Source organism: Emydura macquarii, unplaced genomic scaffold, assembly GCF_026122565.2.
Source record: "Emydura macquarii macquarii isolate MOO-44397 ecotype Brisbane River unplaced genomic scaffold, CSIRO-AGI_Emac_v2 contig_3348, whole genome shotgun sequence".
Classification (NCBI taxonomy): Eukaryota; Metazoa; Chordata; order Testudines; family Chelidae; genus Emydura; species Emydura macquarii.
Genome location: NW_027133485.1, coordinates 823,907 through 849,638, shown reverse-complemented (window position 1 = coordinate 849,638; position 25,732 = coordinate 823,907). Strand labels below are relative to the sequence as shown.

Genomic DNA, 25,732 nt, shown 5'->3' with positions numbered 1-25,732 from the left:
CCGCTTCCGGCACTCCCGGGGCACGCCGGGAGTCCGCCCCTTCCGGCCCCGCCCCCGAGGAGGAGGAGGAGGTGGCGGCGGCAAGGGGAGGGGCCTGAGCTAAAGCTATGGGGCGGGACCTCAGGGACGGGGGAGGGGCCAAGGGAGAGGGTGGGGCTTCATGGAATAAGGAGGTGTGGCCAGGGGAAGGGGCGGGGCCACCAGGGCACAGTGGGGTGGCAGGTTGGGCAGGGGGGAGCTGTGGGGTGGGGCAGCTGGCTGGGCATCGCCCTAGAGCCCCAGGACCGGGCAGGCCGGGCCGGGCTGGGCCAGATCTACCCTGGCCCCTGCTGGCAGCGTGGCCACGCTGGGCCCGGGTGTGTCCCGGCCCGGTCAGTCGGGTCGTTGAGGGTGACTCACCTCCCCTTGCTCAGGGAGGTGGGTTCAGTGTAGGGGAATTTACCACTGCTGCCTTTGAACTGTGCACAGGGCCCCTGCCAGGAAGGGGGCGTGGAGGCAGCAGGGGCAGTAACTGCTCAGGCGTCACAGTGGCACCAGGCGGGAGGTGGTGAGTCACCCGCCTGTACGTGGGGCAGGATGCTGAGAGAACTTGCTGCCAAGGAGGAAAAATGGGCTGTGACACTTGCCCACCTTCTCGGGGGCGGTGGGAGGGGCAGTTCTTTCATGCTTGTGACACAGCTTGAGCTCTTCCAGAGGAAGGTGAAAGGGTGTTAATGAATTCTGAGCATTGTGCATGCAGACTGTTCTGCTGAGAGAGTGCTGACCTTGCATGGCTGAGCATGACTAACGCAGCTCAGTATTTGAAGCTTCGGTGTTGCCTAACAGCCTGGGCAATGTAAAACACCCATGCAGCTGGGGGCGGTGCTTTAACTCCTGTTGCATGGCACCAGCTTTGTCCTGACACTCTACCCTCTGCTGTCTCGTCTATTCCACAACCTCTGCGGATCCTCTGGAAATCCATGGCCCTCCATCACTTATGTCAGCCATAAACATGGGCATCATGTTTTATGTTCTCTCTTCCATTTTTCTAGATATTAGACATGGCTGGCTCCCAGCTCTGAGCCCTAGGCAACCTTTCATGGCACCTCGTACCACTACCCCGCTCAGCTTTCAGCTCACGTTATCTTAGCGCTTCCTGGCTCAGCTCAGCAGGTTATTTGATCTTCAGGGAATTGTGTCAAGGATCTCCAGAGATCGCTTTCTGCAGAACCCACCCGGGCACTCATTCCGCTGTCTCAATTCATGTGATGCTGGACTACCAGCCGCATTCCCCCACATGAACCGTGGCTATACACATGCTCATGAGTCAATCTGAACTAAAACTTATTCTTCTGACCTATGTCCTGAGCAATGAGTGAACTGAGAAATGACAGGGTTTGTGCAGTTCAGTATGACCGTACAGTAAAGATTTGGGACCTTAACTACGTTTTAGAATATTTGACTTTTTCTTTTTAAATCTTGTGAGCCAAATTCTGCTTTCAGCTGCCCCTGTGCAACCCCACTGCTGTCAACCCCAATAATTTCAGTAAGATATTACAGGTGTTACTTAGCTACACAAACTTTTTAAAAATAAAAATAAAAAGACAAATATTATTAGCTAATAAATGCAGGCAGCTCCTCTTGGCATTACAGACACACACTGAACTTTTAACGGAGAACACAGGTTGTAAAAGTGGTTAAAGTTTCCAGGTTGGACCAGGCTGAACAGAGCACAAAGGTGATAAGGCAACCGTTCTTTCTTTAGACAAATGCCAGGCTGCCCCTGCAAGCTGGCAGTTCCCTCTAACACCAACTTCACTGCCAATCTTGATTTCAGGTCAGGAAAGGAAGAGAGGATTAAGCTAAAAAAGAACATAGAGCAGGAATGCATGTGTTCTGCTAAAGGAGCAGGAAAAGTCAAGGAGAGATGTTGCAATCCTTGCTTAAGATCCTCAAACTGCTTGTTTTTCCTCACAAGCCAGAGCTGTTCATATGCAATATAGAGTATGTCTGTGGGTAGGTTCCAAACTTTACATTATCCAGTACACTTTGTAGTGGTTACACAGTAATGTAATTAAAGTAGGGCTTAAAATAAAACTGGGATTAGTTTTAAGTGCGATTTTGTACTCAGAATTGGCTTGCTTAAAACTAAAATTAGAGAAGTAATTCCTAAGGGCAGTCAGTTGTGAACTATAGACAGAGCCAACAAAGTCTGGCATGTACACACTAGCTACTGGGCCTGAGCAGTTCATAAAGCAGAAGAGCAGTGGGGAGGGAATTTATTGCAAGGTTACTTTTAACCTGGGAGTCATTCTCCAGCTCTAATCTTTCTACCTGTCCTTTAGGCTCTGAGCTATTTATTGAACAGTGCCTGGAGCTGAAACTGTCAGTGCGATGCTGCTCGCTACCTCTCGTGCTAATACTGGCATTATACATAATACCATCTCTGTCTGAGCATATAGCATGTACCTTTCCAAGACCTTACGCTCCCGCTGCACTGAAAGCAGAGTAGGTAATAGGATTCACAGTCACCCCTATACTGCACATTGTCAGCACAAACTCAGCTATTCACATGGAGATTTCATGTGTTTCTGTTGAGGTAAACTAAGTAAAGCACAGCAACTTCTGAGCTCATCTGCCTTCTTCATCTTTGGGCTTGGTGAAGCAAGGCAAGCCTGTGAGCCAGGCACTAAAGAGATGAGCAAGAAAATGTTCATAGTCCACGATCTTCCTCGGCTGGTCAGTCTCAAATTCCTTGGATGATTAATGCTAAATCCCAGGTATAATCACCACCCCTGCCAAAAGGGAAGATACTGCCACTTGACAGCCACATGCTGACCACTTATGCATCAGATTTCTTCATGTGCATGCAGCAATGTAGTAGGGACGTGTAACTCTGAGAATGTAAGAAGGCAAGAATGTATTTTGATGCTGGCTTGATTGTGTAGAGCATTTTTCAGACCAACTTTGTCCCCATCTACCTATGTCCCTTTTAACCAAGTCAGTGTGTCTTCGCAGTATGATCAGTAACTGTGTGTACCTACTAGGAGCCTAAGTATTCCATTACCTATCCCCCAACCACATCAATTTTAACTCCAAAATCATAGCAAATCCGGGAAGCCAAGTGACAAAACATGGGCTACAGCTCCATCCAGAGAGAGGATGAAGTGGAACAAACACTCCATAGAGCCATTGTTAAAAACAGGTTTATAGCATCAAAATATAATTAAATGATAGACAAAGCTGCAGCACTGCACAATACAAGGGAATCCCATGTTTACACTGGAATCCGAAAAGCTGAACAATTCATCAGTACCGCAATTTAATCTCCATATTTTCATTCACCCCCCATCTTCAGCAAATGAGCTAATCTACATCAGTCTGAGAATAGTATGTTCACAATCTCTTCATCTCGACACAGAATTGTTCAATTTCTTCGCATTCACTTATTTGCGTAAACACTAACCAGTCCCTAAGCAAGGCTCTATGCAGTCTACCGCTCAGTTCGTGCAGTATCAGCAAGAAACTTGGAAACTCTTGTTCTGTGGCTCATTTCTCACTCTGCTTCCTGCTGTTTAGTGGAAGGGATTTAATAAAAAGGAACCGTCCAAACACCCAGACCAGCTACCAGAGAAACAGGATAAAAGGCAGGCTGGGAAAGTGCACTAGGATGTTTATTATTTAAATCACAGGAACTTTACAAATTGAGGTTTTAATACAAGTTAAATTATTAAAATACAGTATAAAATGTCAGTTCTCCTGTGTCTTTGCTGGTTTTATAAAAGTTATTTAAAAATTCAATATTCTTTACAACTTAATACAGTGACAACTGGTTCTACATGCTGATCTGCACCGAATATCAATAGATTGTACTCTGAATAAAATACTGTAAAATCCTGAAGGTGCTACATTGTGTACAAAAGTATGTTTACAGTAACTTGATAGCTTCATCTAAAGAACAGATTAGTTGCATCTGGAATTCACCGTGAGTTGCCTTCTCTCAAGAGGAACTGATGGATGAACTGCTGAGCTTTCCTCTTCTCAGTTACATCAGGCTTAGGATTTTTGGGAGGAGGTCGCAGTAACAAGCCACCAAATATACTAGCTGCATGAAACACACAATAAAAGCCAGTCAATAGCCAGGTGTCAATTCCTCCCAAAATAAAACTAGGGAGCATTTGAATTCCATTTGGGGATAGGGGAGAGGAGGTAGTTCCAAGTTGACCATGGCAATTTTTCCTTATTTTGGTAGCACTTTTTAATGTTCTGAATGCCAGTGGAGGGTGTTTTTTGGTGTGAAAATGCCCCATTTTCTGCTTTTTATGGCAGAAGTCTGGATTCCTGCCAGGTTGCATTACAGGCACCAGAAACAGCAGAAAGCAAGGGACCACTAAATGCAGTCGTTTCAGAGAAACACATGACTTGTTATATGAACTACTGCAAATCCCCACAGAGCAGACTGGTCACTTTGTTCACCTTACCGAGAATATTCGCATCTAAGTGGTTTTTCCCTGAATTTTTCAGTAGTTCCCGTAAAAATGCCATCAGATAGTTAAACACGTTTTTATGGCAGGTGGGCAGCATGGAGACAATCTGCAAAGAAAGAACTTTACTGTAAAAAACCACCAAGATAATGGCTAGACACTCAAAGCATCAATACAATTACACAGGATACAGTCCTCAATGATACATAATGAAAACAAGGAGCCCCAGTGCAAGGTACCTTCTAAAGCCATGGGACTGTAAGCTCATTGGGGTTTGAGCCCGTTATCTGTCTGGCACAGAACACTCAACCTCCAAGATCATTTAAGACATTGTATTAACCCTCTGCAGCAGTCCCTGCATTACCTGGCTGCTCAACACGTAATTGTTAGCACAAATCAAGCAGTTGTTGTAGAAGTTGTAGCAGATAACGGGCTCTGGCAGGCTTTCCAGGAACAGCAGCAGGGCCTCAGCTACTGAATGGTTGCTGCCGACTGACCCGATGATGGTTAAAGAAAAGGTAGTGCAGTGATCTGGTTTGTTAGCATCTCTAAGGGACAATACAATGTCATGGAGCACATAAGGCTGCTTGAGGCTCCAAGTGTAAAGTGGTTCCAGCACAAGACATACAAATCAGCCTCCCTGAGCATTATTTCCAAAGGATACAGAACATATCGAGCATTCCCGTATCCAAGCAGTCTCGGATCTGCTCAAATTCAGATCTTAGGCCTGGCTGCTGAAACAGGTCTTCCTGCAACAGAAAAATCACAGGTGGTAGAGTCACAGAGAAGGGAACAAACAGAATAATCCTTTGCAATGCCGTTTACAGTAACCATGTGTGACACACACTTTAACCAGAGACCGCACAATAGGTGTACAAGGTGCTGTGGAAGTTTCTCCAGATTGATGTGCACATCAGTGGGCACCACATCGCAACAGTTCTAGCCCAGGCTACTGTATTGCAGTGCAAAACAAAGCAAAAGGAAACAGCTGCTGATACGCATTACATGGATCTTTACACAAACCAGCCTCCTTTACATCTCCTTACACTTGAGAGACGGGACTATCTTCTAATCTCTTCCCACTTCTGGCTAGTGTCCATGTTGCTAGCACCAACAAAAGCTGTTCACTGCCACGATGTTCATCAAAACTTAGCTAAGTGTTAGGCACAGCAGGGGGTGGTTTTTCGTATACAGACATTGCTTACCTGTTGGGAAGCATTACGATACAAATGATTCACCATCATCCACAGCTCTTTGGGGATGTCCAGGGGCTTCTCATCCCGAAAAATGTCATCGTTCATCTGTAGCGGCAGCAGGGTCTGAAGAGGTTCAAGTCAGACTCTTATTTCTCTCTCTCTGCAAAGCACTCGAGTGAGAGACCTCCGTGTTAGCGTAAAGGAGCATTACAGAGCAGGGCAGCCACACCAACAATTACACGAAACAACAAATGGGTACCAAATGCACACCAGGAGGGAAAAGGCACGGACACTGAGGTAGATCTCTACTCTTAGAGGAAATGTCATGGGATCTTTAACACCCAAGCAGAGCAGATAGGATCTCATTTTTTAACATTCTGCATGGAACTCGTTTAGTTCAAAGAGCCAGGTGATCTGTGAAAACATTGCATCAGAGAACAGAAGCTGCATCAACCAAGCCAACAACTTCTGGGGTTTAGGGAACAGGTGATGTCAAAGTGATTATTGGAGATAAATCCCACCAAAGTAATAAAAGGAAATTGGGAGAATGCTCATTAACACACTGTGGTGAGGGGGCAACTGGAGGTTTAATGGCCTAGGATTGAGTGAGGGTTCTGCTGGGCATGGAAAGGCCATCATTCAGCTCCATCATTAACCTACCAGTTCTCGAATGGTCTCTGCTGACATGTCCCGGATAGGTTCCCTCATGTAACACAGCATCTGGATGGGGGACCCAAAGCAGCTGGGCAGATAGTTTCCCATCACAGAAAGGAAATAATCCTTCCCCCTGTCAAGGTGTAAAATCAGAATGTCTTCGAGTTTATCTTCCCCAGAGTTCAAACGTGTAGCTGTTGATTTATTAACAAACAGTTCCAATTCAACAGTAATTTCAGAATCTGCAGCAAGAAGATAAACACATGCTCAGTAAATACAGTCACAAAACCAATGAGTCCTGACAGACTGGAGTCTGTCATGGCCACTATATTAAACAGCAAGGAGAACAGAGTGGAACAAGCAAGATACTGGCTTATTAATATGGGATGAAGAGATAGAAGCAGAATCCTCTGGAAGAGTCCGTCACCTGGCAGCAGGAATCCCTTACTGGGGTTTGCAATCAGCCACTGTTTGCAGTAGGTGTCTTCATCCAGTTTGTTGATGAATTCAAACTGGCAAGGCACTTGTCCATTACGGATGGTAAATGTCTCCACCTGCAGCTGCATGTACTTCACATCCTTGAAGAAGAACTAGGAACAAAGAGTGCCAGTGTCATAATCTCCCGCTTCTCCATCACTGCCCACAGGTGGCAACTTCCTCAAAGAGAAGGAAAAGGTCATGGAAGGAACATCCATGCCTCAGCCTCTTAATCATTAGCTAACAAGATATCTGCCATGCCTGGAGATTAAACACCCAGCTCCTGACATTAACTGAGATTCCATCTGCCCAGGCTGCACTTTTCCTAGAAACCCAGATCATCTGTGCCAATCAGCCTTGTGAGACAAATTCATTCCTGGTGTAACTCCACTGAAGCTAGAGCTGGGGATGAATATGACCCTAAATGCTCCATCTGAATACATGTTCTGATATCCAACACACCAAGTAGAGACATTCACTCAGTGACCTTCTCCAAAGGTCTCAGTAGTTTGGGTGAATTAGGTTTTATGTTTTTAAGAGCAAGTTAAAGTGAGAGAGAGTTATTCCCTGTAAGTCCCAGTTGGATAGTGCAGGCTTGCGTTGTTCTGTTTGGGTTTTGGAAAGTACCTGTTCCCATCAGCTACGGCACATCGGTGTAAGCAGCAGAATTTTATAATTCACTAAACAAAACAGTGAGAATTCTACTTTGCACTTACTGGTACCAAATGCTTTATGCCCTGGATCCCAGAGCACTTTAGCAGGAGTGGGTCAGGATTCTCATTCCCATTTACAAAGGGGCAAACACAGGCTGAAAGGTATAGTGACTTGCCTTGGGCCTCACCATGAATCTGTGGCAAAGCCAGGATTAGACCTAAGGAGCTCCTGATCTCCATAGAATCATAGAATATTAGAGTTGGAAGGGACCTCAGGAGGTCATCTAGTCCAACCCCCTGCTCAAAGCAGGACTAACCTCAGCTATATCATCCCAGTCCCATGCTCATTCCTCTTATGTACACTACTTCCCAGGAATAGAGTCTAGGAGTCCTCTCAGCCCCCTGCTCTAACAATTACACTGGACTGCCTCTTGGTTCTAGGATTCATTTCTCCCTTGAGCTGATGGCCCTGGAAGGGGAAGGATGAGAACATGTCCTACCTCCCTCTGGGAAAGAACCACCGATGGAATGCAGGCATTCTCCATCTTATCCAACGAGCGCACTATTTCTTCAAAGGCTTTTCGGTAGAGCTCCTCATTCACAACCTTCACCTGAAAGGGACACACACCTCACCAACAGGTGTTTACTGTGCCTCTGCAGGAGAATTGTAACAGTCTGAAACATATGGAGCAACTCGATTTTAAAGAACACTGGGACACAAAGTGCAGGTAAGGAACACATGGAAAATTACTGCAGATTTATAACCAAAAGAAAGTGAAAAGTGAACCAATTTCCAGCCTTTATCCAAGAAGTGAGACTTCATAGTCTAATGTGAACAAAATGGGCCAGTGTCTCTAATCCAATCCTGCTGGGCAGGCTCTTGGCTTTGTGGAGGCTGCTCTACCTAGCAGATAAATCAGACAGCCTGGACTGGAATCAGGAATCTTTGAAGTCAGGCTGTGAATTACACTCCTGTCAGCTGATGTAAATTCTGCAAGTTTCCAGGGAAACAGGTAAAACGGAGGAAAAGAAGTGTAAGGGAACATTCATGAGCAATTTCTACTCAGGGATGAGCTCACCTGCATGTTGCCAGGAGCAAAGGCCCAGAGTTGCCCCTGTGTTTTACTAAGAACAATGGTCCCATCTCAGGCTATTGTTTATCAGGGCCAAGATATGGGAAGCACAAACCCAGACCAAGTTTATAAAGGGAAGAGAAGGATCAGTACAGCCACTGTGCCTAGCTCAGGGAGAGGGTTAGCACTGTTACTTGTTTGAGTAATGGAGCACCTACCCCAATATCAAACATGGAGCTCACTGGCTTATGGTCACTGTGTTTCAAAGCCATGTGGCTGCGATAGCTCCGCTGAGAAATGTTCTTCCCTTTCCAGAGGATCCGATCACACCATGCAGGGGCACGACACTTCTCACTAAAACAGGAGGCGACAATTAAATCTTTCACAGAAGACAGTTTAGGGGGAGTAACAGTGCAAGGCAGAGTAGAACTTTGCCAGGACCAGGCAGGTGCTCTGCCAGGACCCGCAGGTTGTTTCAAACACATTCTCAGTGCAAAGCTGCAGAGGGTAGGGTAGGGTTGTCTGTATTTCTGTACCATCCTTCCCCTTTCTTCTCATTACAGGAAGCAGTTTTTTTCTCCCTAGCCACACTGTATGAAAAACAGCATTTAGAGACTCTCCTGAATTGCTTCAGATTGCAGGGACTCTGCAAAAAGCAGGAAAGCCCCCAGTTTTAAAATTAAATTTTCCTCTTAAAATTTCACCTTTAACACCACTGAGCAGCATCAAACATTCTAACTCTTGCAGCCAGAATCTACAATCCAGCCGAAAGGCCTGGCACAGAATGGCTGGGCAAGAGATGAAGAAAATATTTCTCCAGCAGTCTTTTGGGGGATGCACATAGGTATCTGCAATAAGAAAGCACTATTTGTGAGCAGTCAAGCCAACCCAGGCAGGATTCTACTACAAATCAAAGAGCTCCAAAAATTCTGCTTGAAAAGGAAGAAAATGATACATTGGAAGAAGCTTCAAAATGAAGGAAATCAAAGGGTTTATTCCTGGCAGGGGCTAGGGAAAATCCAGCAAACATCAGAGTCAGAGCAGAGGGAGCAGCACAAGTGCCCACAAACCAAGTCTTCCAACATGTGTCCAAGGAAGAGAGATTGGGACATTTACCTTGGCACTGGACTCAAAGAAACTGTTACTCCCCAGTACAGTAACTGTGGTTCTTTGAGATGTATTGTATTCCACTTCAGCGTGTTTGCACGCCCAGAGCACTGCAGCCAGAGTCTTTTGGCCAGTAGTACCCATTGGGATGATGCACATACCTTGAGTGTCCTTGGACCTCCAAAGGAGTGCATGAAGGGCAGAGATGCCTTGCACACTGCCTACCCTGTCTCCCCCACCAGTTCCTTCACTCCAGAATCTTGCTGTTATCTGAAGTAGCAGGGATCAAAGGCAGAGTCATGGAATATATATTTGTACAGCATACCTCGAAGAACCACAGCTACTGTACCGGTAAATAACTCTTCCCTCTTCTTCAAGTGCTTATACCCAGGTCTATTCCATTTTAGGTGATACCCAAACAGTGCTCCTTTGGTGGTGGAGACTCAAAGTCGATGAAACAGTGACTGAAGGACTGTCTTTCCAAAGTTTGCATCCGCTCTGGATGCTTTGATGATGGCATAACTGTGAGCAAATGTGTGCATAGAGGACCGTGCAACTGCTCTGCAAGTGTCCATGATTGGAACCTTTCTCAGGAAAGCCACTGAGGTAACCCAACCCCTGGTAGAATGTGGAGGTGTCACATTTGCTAGGTCATAACAAGTCCTAATATATGAGAAGATCTTTGTGCTGAAACAGCTTGTCCTCTTTTCCAGTCAGTGCAGGCCACAAAGACTCAGACAGGAGATACCCAGCTTTGTCATGTCAATATAAAATCAGAGTGCTCTGCAAATGTCCAATGCATGTAGCCTCTCTCCCTCCCTATGAGCGTGCAGTTTCAGAGAGAATATCAGTAGATTTATTATTTGACTTCATTGAAAATCCGACATCACTTCTGATAACCACCTCAGATAAGGCTTTCATGAAACTTTATATTTATAGAAAACCAAACCTGGAGGTCCTGTCATCAGAGCCTGCAGCCCTTCTCCTCTCCTCTTACTGAGTCTAAGAAAGCTGTCTTAATGGGCAGGTGAAAGAGAGAGCAAGAGGCTATGCTGATGACAGATAGCTGTGAGGCATGACCGCAAGCTTGAACTGGTAGCCATGGGCAGCCAAAAGGAACTGAGAAATGTTGGGGCAGCTCCTACCCTTTATTCCCTTAGCTGAAAGCACACGGACACTCAGGGTGCATGGACCATCCCAATGGGTACCGCTGGGCACGCACACCCCCGGTAGGGGAATGTAAATCTGTACAAGCATTTGAAAAAGAATAAAAAATTCTTTAACTTCCTCAGGTCTGTTAGGTCTAAAACCTCTTGTAGACTCGTTTTTACTACCTTAAACAATACTTGCAGGAGCTAATGGATATGAATGACATGATGGTTGAGGTTGTACACATGACATACCTAGTGTCCCAGTCATCACAGCCAGTGTCATATTTGTAGGTTGGTTGGAAGGTAATCTCTCCCTCTGAAAAGCCTTCAAAGACAGACTTTTCATCCATCTGCCTCTTTAGCTATTAGGAAAAAAAGCCAAATAGATGAAAATTTAAATTGATGAAATAAGTCCGTGTGGAGTCCAGAGTGGGGGAAAGGACACCATGTTCTGAGAAAGAGATAAAAGTGTGTGTATGCATGTGCCCAGATACACACGTCCCCCATCCGCGCGCACACACAGGTGCGCACGCAATCTAACATTTGTGCTGCCATTTCCAGAGGAATTCTCCATATACACAGAAATGGAAATGGTAGATTTTTCTAATGTTAGAACTTGTAAGTGCAATAATTGTATTCAATAAACAGTCTTACATTTCATGGGCAGAAGGGATTATTCTGACCATCTAGTCTGACCTCCTGCGTCTGACCTCCTGCGTAACACAGGCCAGACAAAATTTTCAAGCCTGTATCAAGCCCTATAACTTGTGAAAACGCATATACACACACAAATCAAGCCCTATAACTTGTGAAAACGCATATACACACACAAATATCTTGTTAATTCACTTCTTGTAGGCCTCACAGTAGTACCAGTGGATTAGCATTTCACTACTTGTATTTTTGTAGGTGGAGGCGGAATCCAGGTATTCAAGGGCACATTCATATCCACACCCACTCTTCAGAGAGGAGGGGGCTGGACAACCACACTAACCGTCATGATAAGCACACTGGACAAGCAAATTAAGGGAAGTGTATCTGGATTAGCTGCATAGCTTTCACATTCCCCTTTGGCAATGCTACCTCACCTTCTGTACCTCAGGGAGCTGACTTTCTCCTGCCAGGCTGTGGTGCCCTGCCCCATAACCAGCTATTAAGGAGGTGGATGGATAGTGACCTGGTTTAAGAAGTGCATACTTCAGCCAACTGAGCCATGGGAATGACTGCTGCTCCTGGCTCAAACTTTTCTGCACAGGGACGACAGCCATTTCAGATTGTTCCATGGACATTAAACAAACCAACCGAAAAGCAGCTTCTAATGCACATTGGTGCAGATAGCCAGGCTCAGCTATGCTGGCGAGGCTCGTGTGCAGGTGATTTTCAGAGCAAACTAGAGAGTTTCATAAGCCTCCCACTAAAGAGGAGTCAGTTTCTAATAAGCAAGAAGAAATCTCCTAGGCATATGTGATGTGGGGCCCACCTGTCCTTTGAGAAGACACGTCAGTACCTGGTCATGTTGATAAAGAGCTTGAAACGCCTCCTCTTCAATGAGCTTTTTCACTTTTTCCACATCCAGCTCTTCTATCCTGTAGTTTAGGTCCCCCAGCCACAGGATGACACTAAGGACAGCACACAAGGGTCCAAAAGCTTAAACAGGCTTCAAGTCCTGTTCCTCCTCCTCCCAGTCTCCACTTCCACCAGGCACCCCCAAACATTCAGTGGACTGTGAAATCCCTGTTTGACAGAGTCAGCTACTGTAGTCTCCAGTGAAGCCCTGCTCAGCCGATTGCATGGTCTCTACAGGTGCGCCCTGCCTACTGTGCCTCCAGGCAGCATCCTGTACCTCAGTGCTCAGAAGCAGGGAGCTGCAGCATGTGAAGGGGAAGCCTGATGACACCGCACCTTCCTGAGGAAGGGAGGGATGAGCAAGCCGCAGATTGCTGCCTCAGGCACCTCTGTGCTAAACCATGTCAATCAGATACCTGCCCCACTGTTCTTGGCTCAGCTTTCATGCACAGCGCCTTCTGAGAGGTCACTGGCATACTGTGGACTGTAATGGAGGCGACTGGTTAGTGTTGCAGTTTGTTTGCAATCCCCAGTAGCAATAAACCAATTCAGACTGAACTAGTTAGTGTTTAACCAGCTATTAAACCCACTGAAAGGCAGTCCTGGCAGTTAGAAAAAAACATCTTTTTGTTTTTGTCTTTTTAGCTGAGTACCTTTAATATGGAAATCGGTGAGACCCAGTAAGTCTGGAACCCTCAGACTTAGGAAAAGAGCCACACTTTAAATATATGTCAGGGCGGGAGGAAGTGGAGCAAGAGCAGGTGTATGAGAAGAGCAAGCGATGGGTAGGGGGGGCACCTCAGGGGTAGAGGTGAAGCAGGGGCAAGGACAGAGCTTCGGGGGAAGAAGCAGAGCAGGGGGCAGGAAGAGGAGCAGCGTAGGGGGGGCCACAGGAACAGAGGCTGAGCAGGAGCTTCCGCTGGCGGCTGTTTGAGGAGGCTCAAGCCTGTGCCGGCCACGTCCAACACACTATAAAAAACTAGGCTTCACAACCCCCTGGGGAAGTAAGTATGTGTTAGCCCCATTTTACAGATGGGGAGAGTGGGACAGCAATTTGTTAAAGCCACATAGAGCCATTTTCAAAGCTGGGGTTAGAATTGACAAGTTCCTGGCTCCCAGGCCTGTGTTCAGACTACTAGCCCACACTGCTCGAGCTCCTGCAAGGGAACTGCTCACACCAGAAAGTGTAGTGAGCCACTCTGATACTGCCTGTCACTTGTTCCATCAAAGCCAGAGGCCAAGCAGTGAACTGTAGTGATCTGATGAGTATAGACCTTGGAAACATACTCATGTTTGTTTATAGTCAGGGATAGCAAGTTTGGATCTGACTGGCAGAACTGCATCCGAGAGCAGATGTCTTTGAAGTCCTGGTTCCTCCGCTCGTACCCCTCTGCATGAGCTGCGAGGTGAGAGTTCACAATGCACACGCTGGTGTTGTGGAACTTGAACCTGATAGCGACTCCACCTTTGTTACCCTAGAAGGCAGGAAGAGAGATTGGTTAGGAGTTTTCCCTGGACCATACGTGAATCAATGTCTAAATTGGGGTAACAGTAGTGGGCAAATCAGAGGATTTTGGCACAGTTAGTCTGGCTCAAGGGGAAGGAGAAGGGATCAAAACCCTAAACAGAAAATTCACAAACCTCAGAGTGAGCCAACCCACACCCTGCCATCACCATCGGAGGCTGGTATTAACATAGTACATCATGCAAACAGCAGCAAAGCGGAACAGAAGGGTACATGGAATACAATTTGCAATTCAGGACACGGCTCATATGAGAGCAGATTATACCATTAAGAGAAAGCTGGGCAGGTGCTTTGGCAAGTAATGAAAACTTCCAAGTAACAAATTGGCTCTTTTAACACAAACCACAAAGAATATTTGTAAAATGACAAGGCAGCTTCGGGGCCACGCTCAGACTTTAGAACTGCCCTCACCATATAGCATCTGGGGGATTACTGGAGGGTAGGTTCCAAGGGCAAAGAGGTGGTCCACATGATCTTCAAAAAGCCCATGAAATCTACCTCAGGAGAACTGAACTCTGTTCTTCTGGGCAGGTGTGTACTACCCAGGCTGGTTTCCATGCACATTTGACAGAGGAAAAGCCATGTCCAACTTCAAACTCTCTTTTGAGAGCCAGCCCAGCACTACACTTAATCAGGCAGGCACCAAAGGCGAGATTCCGCATCACTCTTTCATGCCCTGGGAGCATCTTGTGTTTCCTTGAGAGAGAGCTGCATCCAGACTCCTGTAGCTGAAGGGCCAGTCACTGTGACTCAGGGCCAGGGGAATAGGCAACTGAGGGCCCTCCTAAAGACAACCTCCCACCACCCGCCCATGCACACATGACATTCCTACCATTCTCCCCATGATTCCAGTTCCCACTGTCTCGGCTTCCACCTCAGAGATGTTCAGTGCATGGTCTGCCTTCACATATAGCAGCAGCATTATCCCAACAAGTCGTATAAGCTTCACCTGAAAGACAAAAACATAGTGATAAGAACGTAAGAATGGCCATAGGGGTCAGACCAATGGTCCATCCAGCCTGGTATCCTGTTTTCCAACAGTAGCCAGTGCCAGGTGCTTTAGAGGGAATGAACAGAACAGGTAATCATAAAGTCATCCATCCCGTTGCCCATTTTCACCTCTGGCAAACAGCAATCCCTGCCCATCTAGCTCATAGTCATTGATGGGCCTCTCCTCCATGAACTTATCTAGCTCTTTTTTGAATCCCATTATAGTCTTGGCCTTCAAGACATCCTCTGGCAAGGAGTTCCACAGGTTGACTGTTTCTCAAGGGAGAACCTTACCCTATCCTGTTCTAAAGTCAGAATATAAACAACCAATAATATTAATGTTCCAACACTGTAGATCCAGGGAGCCACCCATCTGACTCATGGCACACACAAGTGCTCCAGCAGCACAACAAAGGACAGGAGTAACTGGCTCTGCTCAAGGCAAGTGGCTCAATACCCATTCACTGCTTGGGGGAAGAGGCAGTCCCGAGAAGGTACATGCCGGCTCAGAGGTGAGAAGAAAAAGCCGAAGCAGGGATTTTAAGGAGCAGGTACCAAAACTCACACAAAATTAAAGCCATATTCCTACTACAAAGCAGATCATTGCTTGGTACTGCTGCTGAGCATAGGTGGGAAAGCGCCAAGATATTTTCTATTCACTCATCTCAAGAGAGCAGGGAGCTCTACTCATCTGGTTGCTCTGTATGCCTCTCTCTAACCAATGGTGTGGGGCACAAGTAATGCTCGTTACTAATGCTGGTGGGATGTTCTCAGGTTGAAGGAATAGATAGAACATTTTCTGTCTTAGGCTTGGTCTACACTTACCGGGCGATTCGGCAGCAGTCGATGGGCGTTATGCAAAGTACGCAAAGAACTTGCGTAACTCCCGTCGACTTCTGTGCTTCTCTTCTGCGCGCCGTCTTCACTGCACTGCGCCCCACGGGAACCGCGTTCCCGTCGATGCAACGCTATGCCACTTGAGGAGGTGGTTTTAGTACGTTGACTTCTGGATCGACTGAGCGGGTCTTCACTGACCACTCAGTCCATCCAGATAAGTCCATCTGACGGCTGTGACTTTGCCACCGTCAGTGTAGACATTGCCTCTGCCTCTGCCCAGAGGCTGAGACCATGTCTGGGAGCCTTGCATAAAAGTGCTATATACCATTCACACTGAGCAGTGCTGGCTTGGCAAAAACCTACAGGCACCCAAACATCTGGAAGACAGACACATTGGAAACAAACAAGGAAAAAGAAAACACGAGAAGGGGCCTCACTGTGAACTGGGTTAAGGTTCAAAACTAACTTCACCCCCCAACCCACAAGTACCTTCGCGTATTTGACATCTGGGTGAAGACTATCAGTTACAGCTTTAAACCATTCCTCCTCCTTTGGCGTGTCATTGAAAAAGAAGGCTTCTTTACTCAGATCGAGCTCCTGGAAGCTGTTAGAGGAAGGACGCATTAACTTTACTTGCTTTAACTCTCCAGCCTTTTCCTCCAGGGAAGAGATACATTTAATGCACAAAGGATAAATTGATTTGGGAACTAGAATTCTAATCCAGTTATGCTGACTTTAGCAGTATATTAAGTGCAAAAGTAGATTACCATTAGTATTAAACTGACTTAACTGAAGTGTGGCATTAAAGCATCCGAAGTACATTGTGCCACTAAAGAGAACAAACACATCTGGAATAAGAGTCCATATAGATAATGCAAACATCCTCGCTTTTAAATACCTTGGCTGGATAACGCCAAACTGCACATTCTCAAACAAATGTTTCCAGAAATACGCACCCAACACAGTAAACATCTGGAGGCTCAATGTCATGGGTCAGCCAAGGCAGGAGGCTCTCTTTGGGTGACTGGCCATTCACATTGTACGTTCCAATAAAAAACCTGCAGAGAGACTCAGGTTCAACAAAATCCTAGAGCTGCAGTCCAAGACTGTTACAGCAACTGTGAGTGCAGGAGCTCTACAAAAGGGTACTGGAGGCCAAGTGCCTCGGCCCTAGAACGTTAAAGGCCCTTTTCCCTGCAGACAGGGAAGAGGTTACTGCAGGTTAATTAGAAACACCTGAGCCCAACCAAAGGCTACTCCAAGCCTATCAAAACCCCTCCTCTGCTAGAGGGAAGGGGGGAAGAGAGAGACACAAGCTACCAGAAGGTTTGTGGCAGCTGGAGGAGAGACTTCCCCAAAAATAGGAGATAGTGATTCTCCCCAGGAGAGAAAAAAACCCAGGCACCAGCTTGGGGGAAAGGCTGATACTGCCCTGACCTCCTTTCCCCCAGCCAACATCACCAGATCTACAGCTCCAACCGAGGAACCAGAGACAGGTACTCCTGAAGGTCTGGGTGATAGTGACCGACTCACACACCCCCTTTCCCTTCGGGGGGGGGTGGGGGGGTGGAAAGGAATCCTATGGGCCACCTCAAAGCTCACCCCAAACACTCTAAGCAAGAAGAGTTCAGGAGAGAGACGCTAAAAGACTTGATCAGGGTGGGGCAGATTTATCCCAGGCCTCTTTCGCCAGCGGAGGCAGCCTTAAGTTGGCAGGACTGAGGGGGTACCATGTCACACAACTTTCCCATAGTGTTTCATAGAGAGATGAATTTGTAGCATGCAAAGTGTGCACACACTTTACAAAAGAACTACGAGCAAGGTTGTGTGGCAATAGTTTGGGACAATTTTCTCAATTGCTCTTTTATTCACAGAACAGCTTGTTAAAAAAGATTTCAACCAAAATATAGTTTTCAATACTAAAAAACATCTTTCATACAAATTGTCTCCCAAAACCAGAAACCATTCCAGACATAAATAATAAACAGAAATAAGGGAGAGAAAAGGGTCAAAAGCAAAGGGAGATGCAGTATTCTCAGGTGAATTTTGAAAAGAGATCAAGAACAAATAAGATATACAAAAAGGCTGTTTGCGTCAGTAGACACTGTTCATGTGAGAGCATGCTCCTCTGCAAATGCACAAATGGAGGAGAAATGCAGAAAGGCTGTTCCAGATGACAGGGCTGAAATAAATTTTCCTCCAAAATTTCCCATTGCTGGGGATTTCAGGTAAAATTACAAATGTCTGAGGTTTACTTATTTTTCAATTATGCATGAAATTGTACTCCCAAGGACGGTTGTTACCTGAAGTTCTGGAGGTGGGTGTAGGAATCCTCCATCTGTACAAGCTGAGATTTAATTATAGTATCTCTTAGCTCAAACTTCTGCACTGATAAGATACTAGCCTTGTCTGAAACCATCATGCTAGAGGATTGCACCATCTCACTGGTTACGTCCGTCTTGGATTTATTCTGCCTGTAACAGAAAACAAAACAAGACACACACACACTCTGTGTGCCAGACAGCAAACTCATCAAAACACGATTTAGAGCTGGAAAAAAATCCCCATTCCCCAAAGCAAGGATAATTTCTACTACTGAAAACCTGTTTCACATAAGTCAGTCAGTTTCCACTAAAAATCCCCCAAGCTGCATGTGACAGAGGAAGGCTGAAATGAGCATTTCTCAGGAGGACACCGATCTTGTTTGTAGAGTTTTACCAGTTTAACTACAAGGATTTAAAAGCAGATTTCGTTACATCAGGGCAGACTGTATGTCTAGGTGAGGCTTCACTCACCCTGTTTCTGATGGAATGCAAATGGTGTGTCCCGCTCACTGGGGTGGGGAAGTGAACCTCTCTCCCCAGCTGCCTCCCACTAGTCCTCCCCACCTTAGCAAGAGGATGGAAAATTGGAGAGCTGTTCATTCAGTCAAGGCCAGTCCCTGCACGGGTCCTCCCTGCATGGGGGTGGGGAGGGTTATTAGGTACTGCAGAGTTTTCCTAGTAGGCATTTAATAATGTTTTAATAGATGGGATGTTATATTTTAGTTATAAAGCAGAAATCTGGGGGCTCAGAGAAGCGGGAATGCCTTATAGACTAAAATTACTATTATTCCCTATTAAAGAGACAAGATGGATTAGGTCATATCTTTTATTGGACCAACTTCTGATATGACCTCACCCACCTTGTCTCTCGAATATCTGGGACCGACATAGCTACAACAACACTGCATACTATTCACAACCTCCTTGCAAATACGAGCTGGACAATAGGTGGCACTGCTGTGTACCACAATGGCTGCCTGTATTCAGGAGAGCTTCTTAGTTCAGCCACATGAAAACCAGGAAGTCAAGGCAGAAAGTTTTACTATACGTCTTCCTTCTCCACAGACACACGAACTATCAGCAGTTTGCAGAGCTCAGCACCATTCTGGACATGTTATAAATAACTGCAGACACGTCCCCCTTTCTGTCTGGCACCATGAGTCATTTGGCACCAGTGTGCAGTGATGCTTTGCAGAGGGTGACAGTAGCTAAACACCCAAATACACACAGCCATCAATTCCATTCTCCATTAGAACTTACAGTGCTGGTGCCATGCACAACAGCTATCACAGTCTCCTTTGGTAAGGAGGATTTAAGACATACTGTACCTAGAGGTAGCTTTATCATCGCTGTCATGGCTCCAGCTATGATTAACCACGAGATTTTTTCCATTCTGTTTGATGTCTTCAGACCCAACAACTCCTAAAAGAAAAACAAAAACTTTACACAAAACAAGGGAACATTCCATACAATACTTACACGATGAGGCAAATACAAGGAAAATCTATATGCCAAATGTTTCTCATGTTCCCAGAAAAAAGCAGGCTCTTATTTCAAGAGCGTTGCATTCCTCGGGGGATAAGGTTAAAAGGGTCTTTCAAAATACTGGCTATAATCCCAAAAGCACAGTTCAGTGCTCCTAAATAAGGAAAAAAAATACAGGAATGTTTTGGTGGAGGATTTTAAGAATATGTACACAAGTTACTGTACCAGCAAAAAAACTCATTTGCTACAGATGGGAGTTCCAGACTATCCGAATTTTGTATTATAATAATTGGGAAGGAACCAATGGGAAGAGTAACATTTATCTGCTTGAAAAATTCAGAACAGAGCCATTAAAAAAAAAAAAAAAAAAGAGAATCCTACCCTGAGCACTAAAACTGATTTTCTGATTGCATATAAAGGTATCATTGGGGATAGGTGAGCATTTAGAACTAGAGTATGAATTACACCACTGCATCCAGTACAGAGAAAAACTGCTCCAGCTTCTTGTTTAAAACGCCTACAAGGCAATCAGGCCACAGGACCAAACATTCAGATGTTGCAGAAAAACAAACTTGAAGAGCTGATAACTGATGCACCTTTGCTCTCATCTCTGCCAATTCGTCTGCTTCTCAACAAGTGCCTCCTTACCAGCTTGCTCTGTCATAGTGCTATCCATTATCTCTAGGCCCCAATATAATGCCTCTGTGAGCCCAACATTGCCCAATTCTCCCTTCAAATGTACATGTGTAATGAACCTTTGCCAAGTCCAAAGCCAGGCAAGATATATTGAGAAAGGAAAGAGAAACACACACCTCACTTCAGGGGCTCCCACCTGTCTGCTGAAACATATCATCTAGCGCAACTCACTAGTCATGTTAGTCTGTTCCCACCCTAACCCAGCTCAGTACAGAGTCTTTGGTGGAAAGCCAGCCCCGCCTCAGCAGAAGCAACCTGATAAGTGCCAGATCTCAGTCTTGATACTTTACAATAAAATACCAGGCCAGCTATTATGCAAGTTTAACTCATACACTAAACAAAGCATTGTTTTGCAATAGACCATGTTGCATTCCTCTCTAGTGACCACATTCCATGCTTACAGGTGTCAAAATAACTATTTCCTGGGTTTTTTCCTGTTTGGTTTTTTTCTGCAGATATACAAATATCTTGATATTTTGGCACAGGCCCACATGACATTCTCTTAAGCGAACTAGGGAAGTGTGGTGGTCTAGATGAAATTATTACAAGGTGGGTGCACAACTGGTTGAAAAATCCATACTCAAAGAGTAGATATCAATGTTTCGCTGTCAGATTTGGGACGTCTTAGTGGGGTACTGCAGGGATCTGTCCCGTGTCCCATTCTATTCAACATTTTCATTAATAACTTGGAAAACGGAATGGAACATATCCTTAAATCTGTGGATGACACCTAGCTGGGAGCAGTTGCAAGCACTCTGCTGGATACAATTAGAATTAAAAAATGACCTTGACAAATTGGAGAAATTGGTCTGAAATCAATAGGACGAACTTTAATAAAGACAAGTGTAAAATACTATACTTAGGCAGGAAAAATTCAAATATACAACTACAAAATGAGGAATAACTAGCTAGATAGTAGTATTGCTGAAAAGGATCTGCGGGGTTACAATGGGTGACAAATTGAATATAAGTCAACAATATTATGCAGTTGTGAAAAAGGCTACTATGATCCTGGGGTGCATTAACAGGAGTGTCATATGTAAAACATGGAAAATATTCCACTCTACTCAGCACTGATGAGGCTTCTGCTGGAGTACTGTGTTCAGTTTTGGGTACCACACTTTAAGACGGATGTAGACAAACTGGAGAGAGTCCATAGGAGACCTGATGATGATGATAAAAGGTTTACAAAACCTGACCTCTGAGGAATGGATAAAAAGAATGGGTATGTTTAGTCTTGAGAAAAGAAGACTGTTAACAGGTCTGTCTTCAGTCTTCAAATATGTTACATGCTGTTATAAAAAGGATAGACTTATGAGGAGAGGCTGAGGGAACTAGGCTTGTTTAGTCTACAGAAGAGAAGAATGAGGGGAGATTTGATAGCAGCCTTTAACTACCTGAAAGGGGGTTCCAGGGAGGATGGAGCTAGGCTGTTCTCGGTGGTGGCAGATGACAGAACAAGGAGCAACAGTCTCAAATTGCAGTGGGGGAGATCTAGGTTGTACATTAGGAAAAGGTTTTCCACTAGGAGGGTGGTGAAGCACTGGAATGAAATAAATGGTGCTTACTTTGAATCCTGGGTTCTACTCTAGTAAAAAGGAATTACTGAGATCTGGAATAAAACTCTCATTCTGTACCAGCCTCTGAGAGTGTGAGGGGGTCTGGGAAGTAAACCGATGCTAAATTTCCCCCATAAATCAATGAACTTCCCTGAGGAGCAAAGAGATCGCTCCCTCTCTCTAAACACAATCAGGCATAGAGCCTGTATGGCCAGGAACATCAGAAAAGCACTTTTGGATCCATTAGGATGGAAGTCACATCAGCACTCATCTGCTGAGCAAGGCTGAGTTCCTTGGTGCACAGATCAGCTCCTGTTCTGTAGAGTGCATTTACACTTACAGAGCTACGCAAACACCAAGGCTTCTGAGGGAGTGGAGTCTGCTGCACACTAGAACCAGCTTGGAGTGGGGGTCTGTTTTCCTCTATCTTGAGCAACAATCCACTGGAGGAAATGAGCCTTGTTAGGACACATGCCAAAACAGGTAAGTGCTGTGCCAGTTCCCTTTGCTTATTTCATCATGAAACTATTGTGAAGGAGAATAACCCCAGAACCATAATTAGCAGATGGCCAAGGGGGCCCCTCCCTGATCTGTTTTGCCTCAAATCAGACCAGCCTAGATACACGGTTAAATCACCCACACAATCCCAAGCATTTTATCACATTTCAAGCTAAATCGGGGCATCTGCTGCAAGGAACAATCCTGTACTTGCCTCTGGGGTGGGAGTAGATGAAGCGAAAAGGCCCCAAATCAAAGGTGCTAAGGAGCACACAGATCCCAAGTTGTTGGAAAAGGGGCATGAACCAAATTACCTACTTAATGGATCTTTCAATCTCTAATTTTTGTAACTAAGAGACAGAAAAAGCCTCTATCCTTGGAAACTCTGTTTCCTTTCATAAATCAATTTAGTATGTTTGGCCAGATTGATTTTCAGCTAAGGATAGTTCTAGCCAGATGGGACAAGAAATTGAAGATACAATGGCCTGGAACACATACAGAGTCTTGAGGGGAAAAAAGTAAATGTTAAAATAAGACCAGGCACAAAAATAAAGATGCTTTGTGAGATCTGTACAAGTAGAACGTGCATGGCCCAAGCTGTAAACAGGATTTGCAGCTAAACGGATTTAACAGCTAATCAGGCCTTTCCTATTAAAAGGTTGTAAAGACATATTTAAAGCACTGTCCGACAGCAGACCACAGCAATCTATTTGATGTCCAAGCTTGGACCTCTGGAGATCAAATCAAATTAGTTTCATCAATTGCTAACAGTTACATTGGCCTCAGTAAACACATCCTTTTGATTGCAAAGGAGATCCAAGCAGAGCATGTCTCCAGCTCCAGATGAGAAAGGACAAAAAGTGAGCCCTTGCTTAGTAAAATCCAAGGTTAGTCAGATTGTTAGTGCAGTGTGCCCAGGTTGGCAAATGAAGTGGCATAAAGCACATCAGCATTCCCCTTAGAAATCCTCCCTCAGTGGCCATGGACAACTAATGTTCCCCTTGGCTTGTACCTAGACCAGAAGCTGTACTTGCTACTAATCCAAATGAAGCAGAAATCTAAGATGTAAGTCAGATCGAATTACAGCCGCCCTTTCCTGCCAGGTGACAGAAGAAACTGCCTTCTGCCTACACCACCCCCAAACACTGGCTGCCAGAGGGCTAAACAGGTCCTTGTCTATCTAAACAGTCAGTCAATGTGCATCTTGTATATTAATATTCTCCACTGCCCCTGCCAACCAGGGGAGGGGGATGAAAGCAATTCTTAGAACTGAATGATTCAAAAACAACACACTGAAGCCTTGAAACAGCAACTTTGTCAAAGGCCAATCACTCACAGAAAATTTAACATCCTTCTGAGGGGCTTTAATTCACACAAATGAGATAACAATGTTGCTATGCTTCCCAGATACCACAAGAATGTATTTGCAAAACAGCTCTGGTTGTGAACTGTTCAACACAGTGGCGCTTCTCTCAAATATATATGCCAAGGTCTTTCCATGTCAACCCTAAAGGTGAAGGTGTTTTAAACTTCAGATTTTTACAGGCAACATGTCTGACTGGATATTTCAGATCTCCCATCCTCTTCCACTCTGAACCTCATGGTCCCTCCAAAGATTTCAGTGATGAAGCACAAGCTATAAATATTCACAGCATTTTTACAGTAAGAGAGGGAACAAAAAAAAAAAGATGATATAAAACTGAAAAATGAAGATGATAAAAGACGAAAGATGTGAGTGATTCTGAAGCCAAGAATCTCAATATCCATGAATATGGTAAAAAGAGCAGCTAGGTCTGAGCAGGGTGTGGGAGACGGGAACACGCAAGTTCCAATTCTGGCCTCTGAGTCCCTCATTGTCAAGTCTCTCTCTGTCTTACTCCATCCCCATTTTACAAATGGGCAAACTGATACAGAGCTTTCTCCATCAAGGGGACTGGGGTTGTGAGGATTCATTGTTTGTAACATGCCACCAAAGTAGCAACAGGAAGTCACACCTTCCATCACAGCACAGAGAACGCTCTTCTCGCCTCCAGTGGCAACTGAAAACAAAACCACACCCAGACCTATACATGTTTCATTACAGAATATTTTCAAAACACAATTTTATTTACGAGTCTGTGCTGGCAAAATAGGAGCCCCAATATACCTATGTCTTGCTCTGCAGAGTGCAAAAGGCTATTAAGCCAGTAGTTCTGAGCACGGTAACTTTGGCTATGCCTTGTGTGGTCTCTGTGCACAAATAGCCCTCGCTTCCTCTTTCAAGGTCGATATGCTGTGCTGTTTGTTCAGAGGGCCTCAATGGCCACATCTTCTGATGGCTAGATAAAGCCAAGAGAGGGGTTTCTGAGATGCCTGATCAAAAGTCAAAGCAGCCACTGTGGCCTTCGGCAGGGACCCACAGTTCCAGTATAGGCATGGTTCATCCTAAACACAGGAAGCCACAAAACGGCCAGATCTAATTCCCACTGAGGTCAAAGGGGGTTGGATGAAGCAAATAGGGACTTTCCAATCATCTACAATCCAAGTTATCTGCCTAGGTACTTATGTGGCCCCATCACCAGAACATCCAAATGCCTCCCAAGAACTGAAAAAGAGGAAGAGCAATCAGGGATAAAGACCATCCACAAGATTGTCTGGTGGGAAGCATCCCTTGAAGAGTCTAACAGAATCACATTATCCTGTGATGAGACCTCACGATTGCCACCCCACCTGGTAGCAGTCAGGTTGGAAAGTGCAACCAGGTGCCATTTCCCTAAGGCTTTTTAAGAGTCACAGCAAGATACCAACTGCTCATCTCTAGGTAACTCTGGACAATATGACACTGCAGTCCATATTAAAAACTCCCATGTAGAACAGGAGAGGGCACAGAACACTGGATGCGCTAAGGCTGACCACAGAGAGAAGCAGCACACACTCCTTGGGCCAAATGAGGAGGAGTATGCTGAGTCCCAATGGGTCCACAGATAATGGGGTCAAGTCCCTGGGGCTGACACCTGTGTCTACATAGCTGGCAGCTTGAGATCACAGAGAACCACAGCCTCCAACTGATGAAAGCTTTAAACACCGACCTAGCCATTTGATATCCATTATAAAACGTAATGGGAAACCAGGGAGCGTCAAGATTTATACCAGAGAAATAGGACGAAAGAACAGCATTACAAGAATCCTGGTGGCCACCCATGTAACAGGGCCCAGCAAACAGCCTAGAAGTTCCATAGGCTATATCTGACCACCTCCACAGGACAGGGAGGAGGATTGTCCCTGCCCATGCCACTTTCAAATGACAGAAACAGGTCAAACTGGAGAGGGAATCTTTCCTTTGGTTACTATTTAAAAAAAAAAAAAGATAAAAGCTGATTTTCTCTCTCTCCCCAGTCACCATTTTCAGAGGAAAGGGCTGTTTGCCAATATGGCTCAAGGACAATCCCAGCAGATGCTGAAATTCACTAGCCTCTCTATCTCCTACAAGCTTTGTGAA

The 25,732-nt window shown here is 45.3% G+C and overlaps 1 protein-coding gene across 4 annotated transcripts in view; it reads right to left on the bottom strand.

The window, feature by feature from the left end:
- Window positions 1-3,169: 3,169 nt before the first annotated feature.
- INPP5B (inositol polyphosphate-5-phosphatase B) overlaps window positions 3,170-25,732 on the bottom strand; it is a 34,203-nt gene continuing 11,640 nt past the window's right edge. For 3 of the 4 annotated variants that reach the window (XM_067533702.1, XM_067533700.1, XM_067533703.1), the window contains 17 exons: window positions 19,345-19,438; window positions 17,996-18,166; window positions 16,649-16,750; window positions 16,182-16,296; window positions 14,698-14,814; window positions 13,628-13,815; window positions 12,282-12,393; window positions 11,027-11,136; window positions 8,735-8,870; window positions 7,944-8,054; window positions 6,741-6,903; window positions 6,320-6,555; window positions 5,669-5,782; window positions 5,128-5,212; window positions 4,828-4,994; window positions 4,461-4,572; window positions 3,170-4,084 (listed from right to left, as the gene is read on the bottom strand). In XM_067533702.1, coding sequence (XP_067389803.1) covers window positions 3,960-4,084; window positions 4,461-4,572; window positions 4,828-4,994; window positions 5,128-5,212; window positions 5,669-5,782; window positions 6,320-6,555; window positions 6,741-6,903; window positions 7,944-8,054; window positions 8,735-8,870; window positions 11,027-11,136; window positions 12,282-12,393; window positions 13,628-13,815; window positions 14,698-14,814; window positions 16,182-16,296; window positions 16,649-16,750; window positions 17,996-18,166; window positions 19,345-19,438 — 2,258 coding nt within the window. In that variant the 3' untranslated portion in view covers window positions 3,170-3,959. The remainder of the gene's footprint in view (window positions 4,085-4,460; window positions 4,573-4,827; window positions 4,995-5,127; window positions 5,213-5,668; window positions 5,783-6,319; window positions 6,556-6,740; window positions 6,904-7,943; window positions 8,055-8,734; window positions 8,871-11,026; window positions 11,137-12,281; window positions 12,394-13,627; window positions 13,816-14,697; window positions 14,815-16,181; window positions 16,297-16,648; window positions 16,751-17,995; window positions 18,167-19,344; window positions 19,439-25,732) is intronic. The other variant, XM_067533701.1, reaches the window with a different exon arrangement.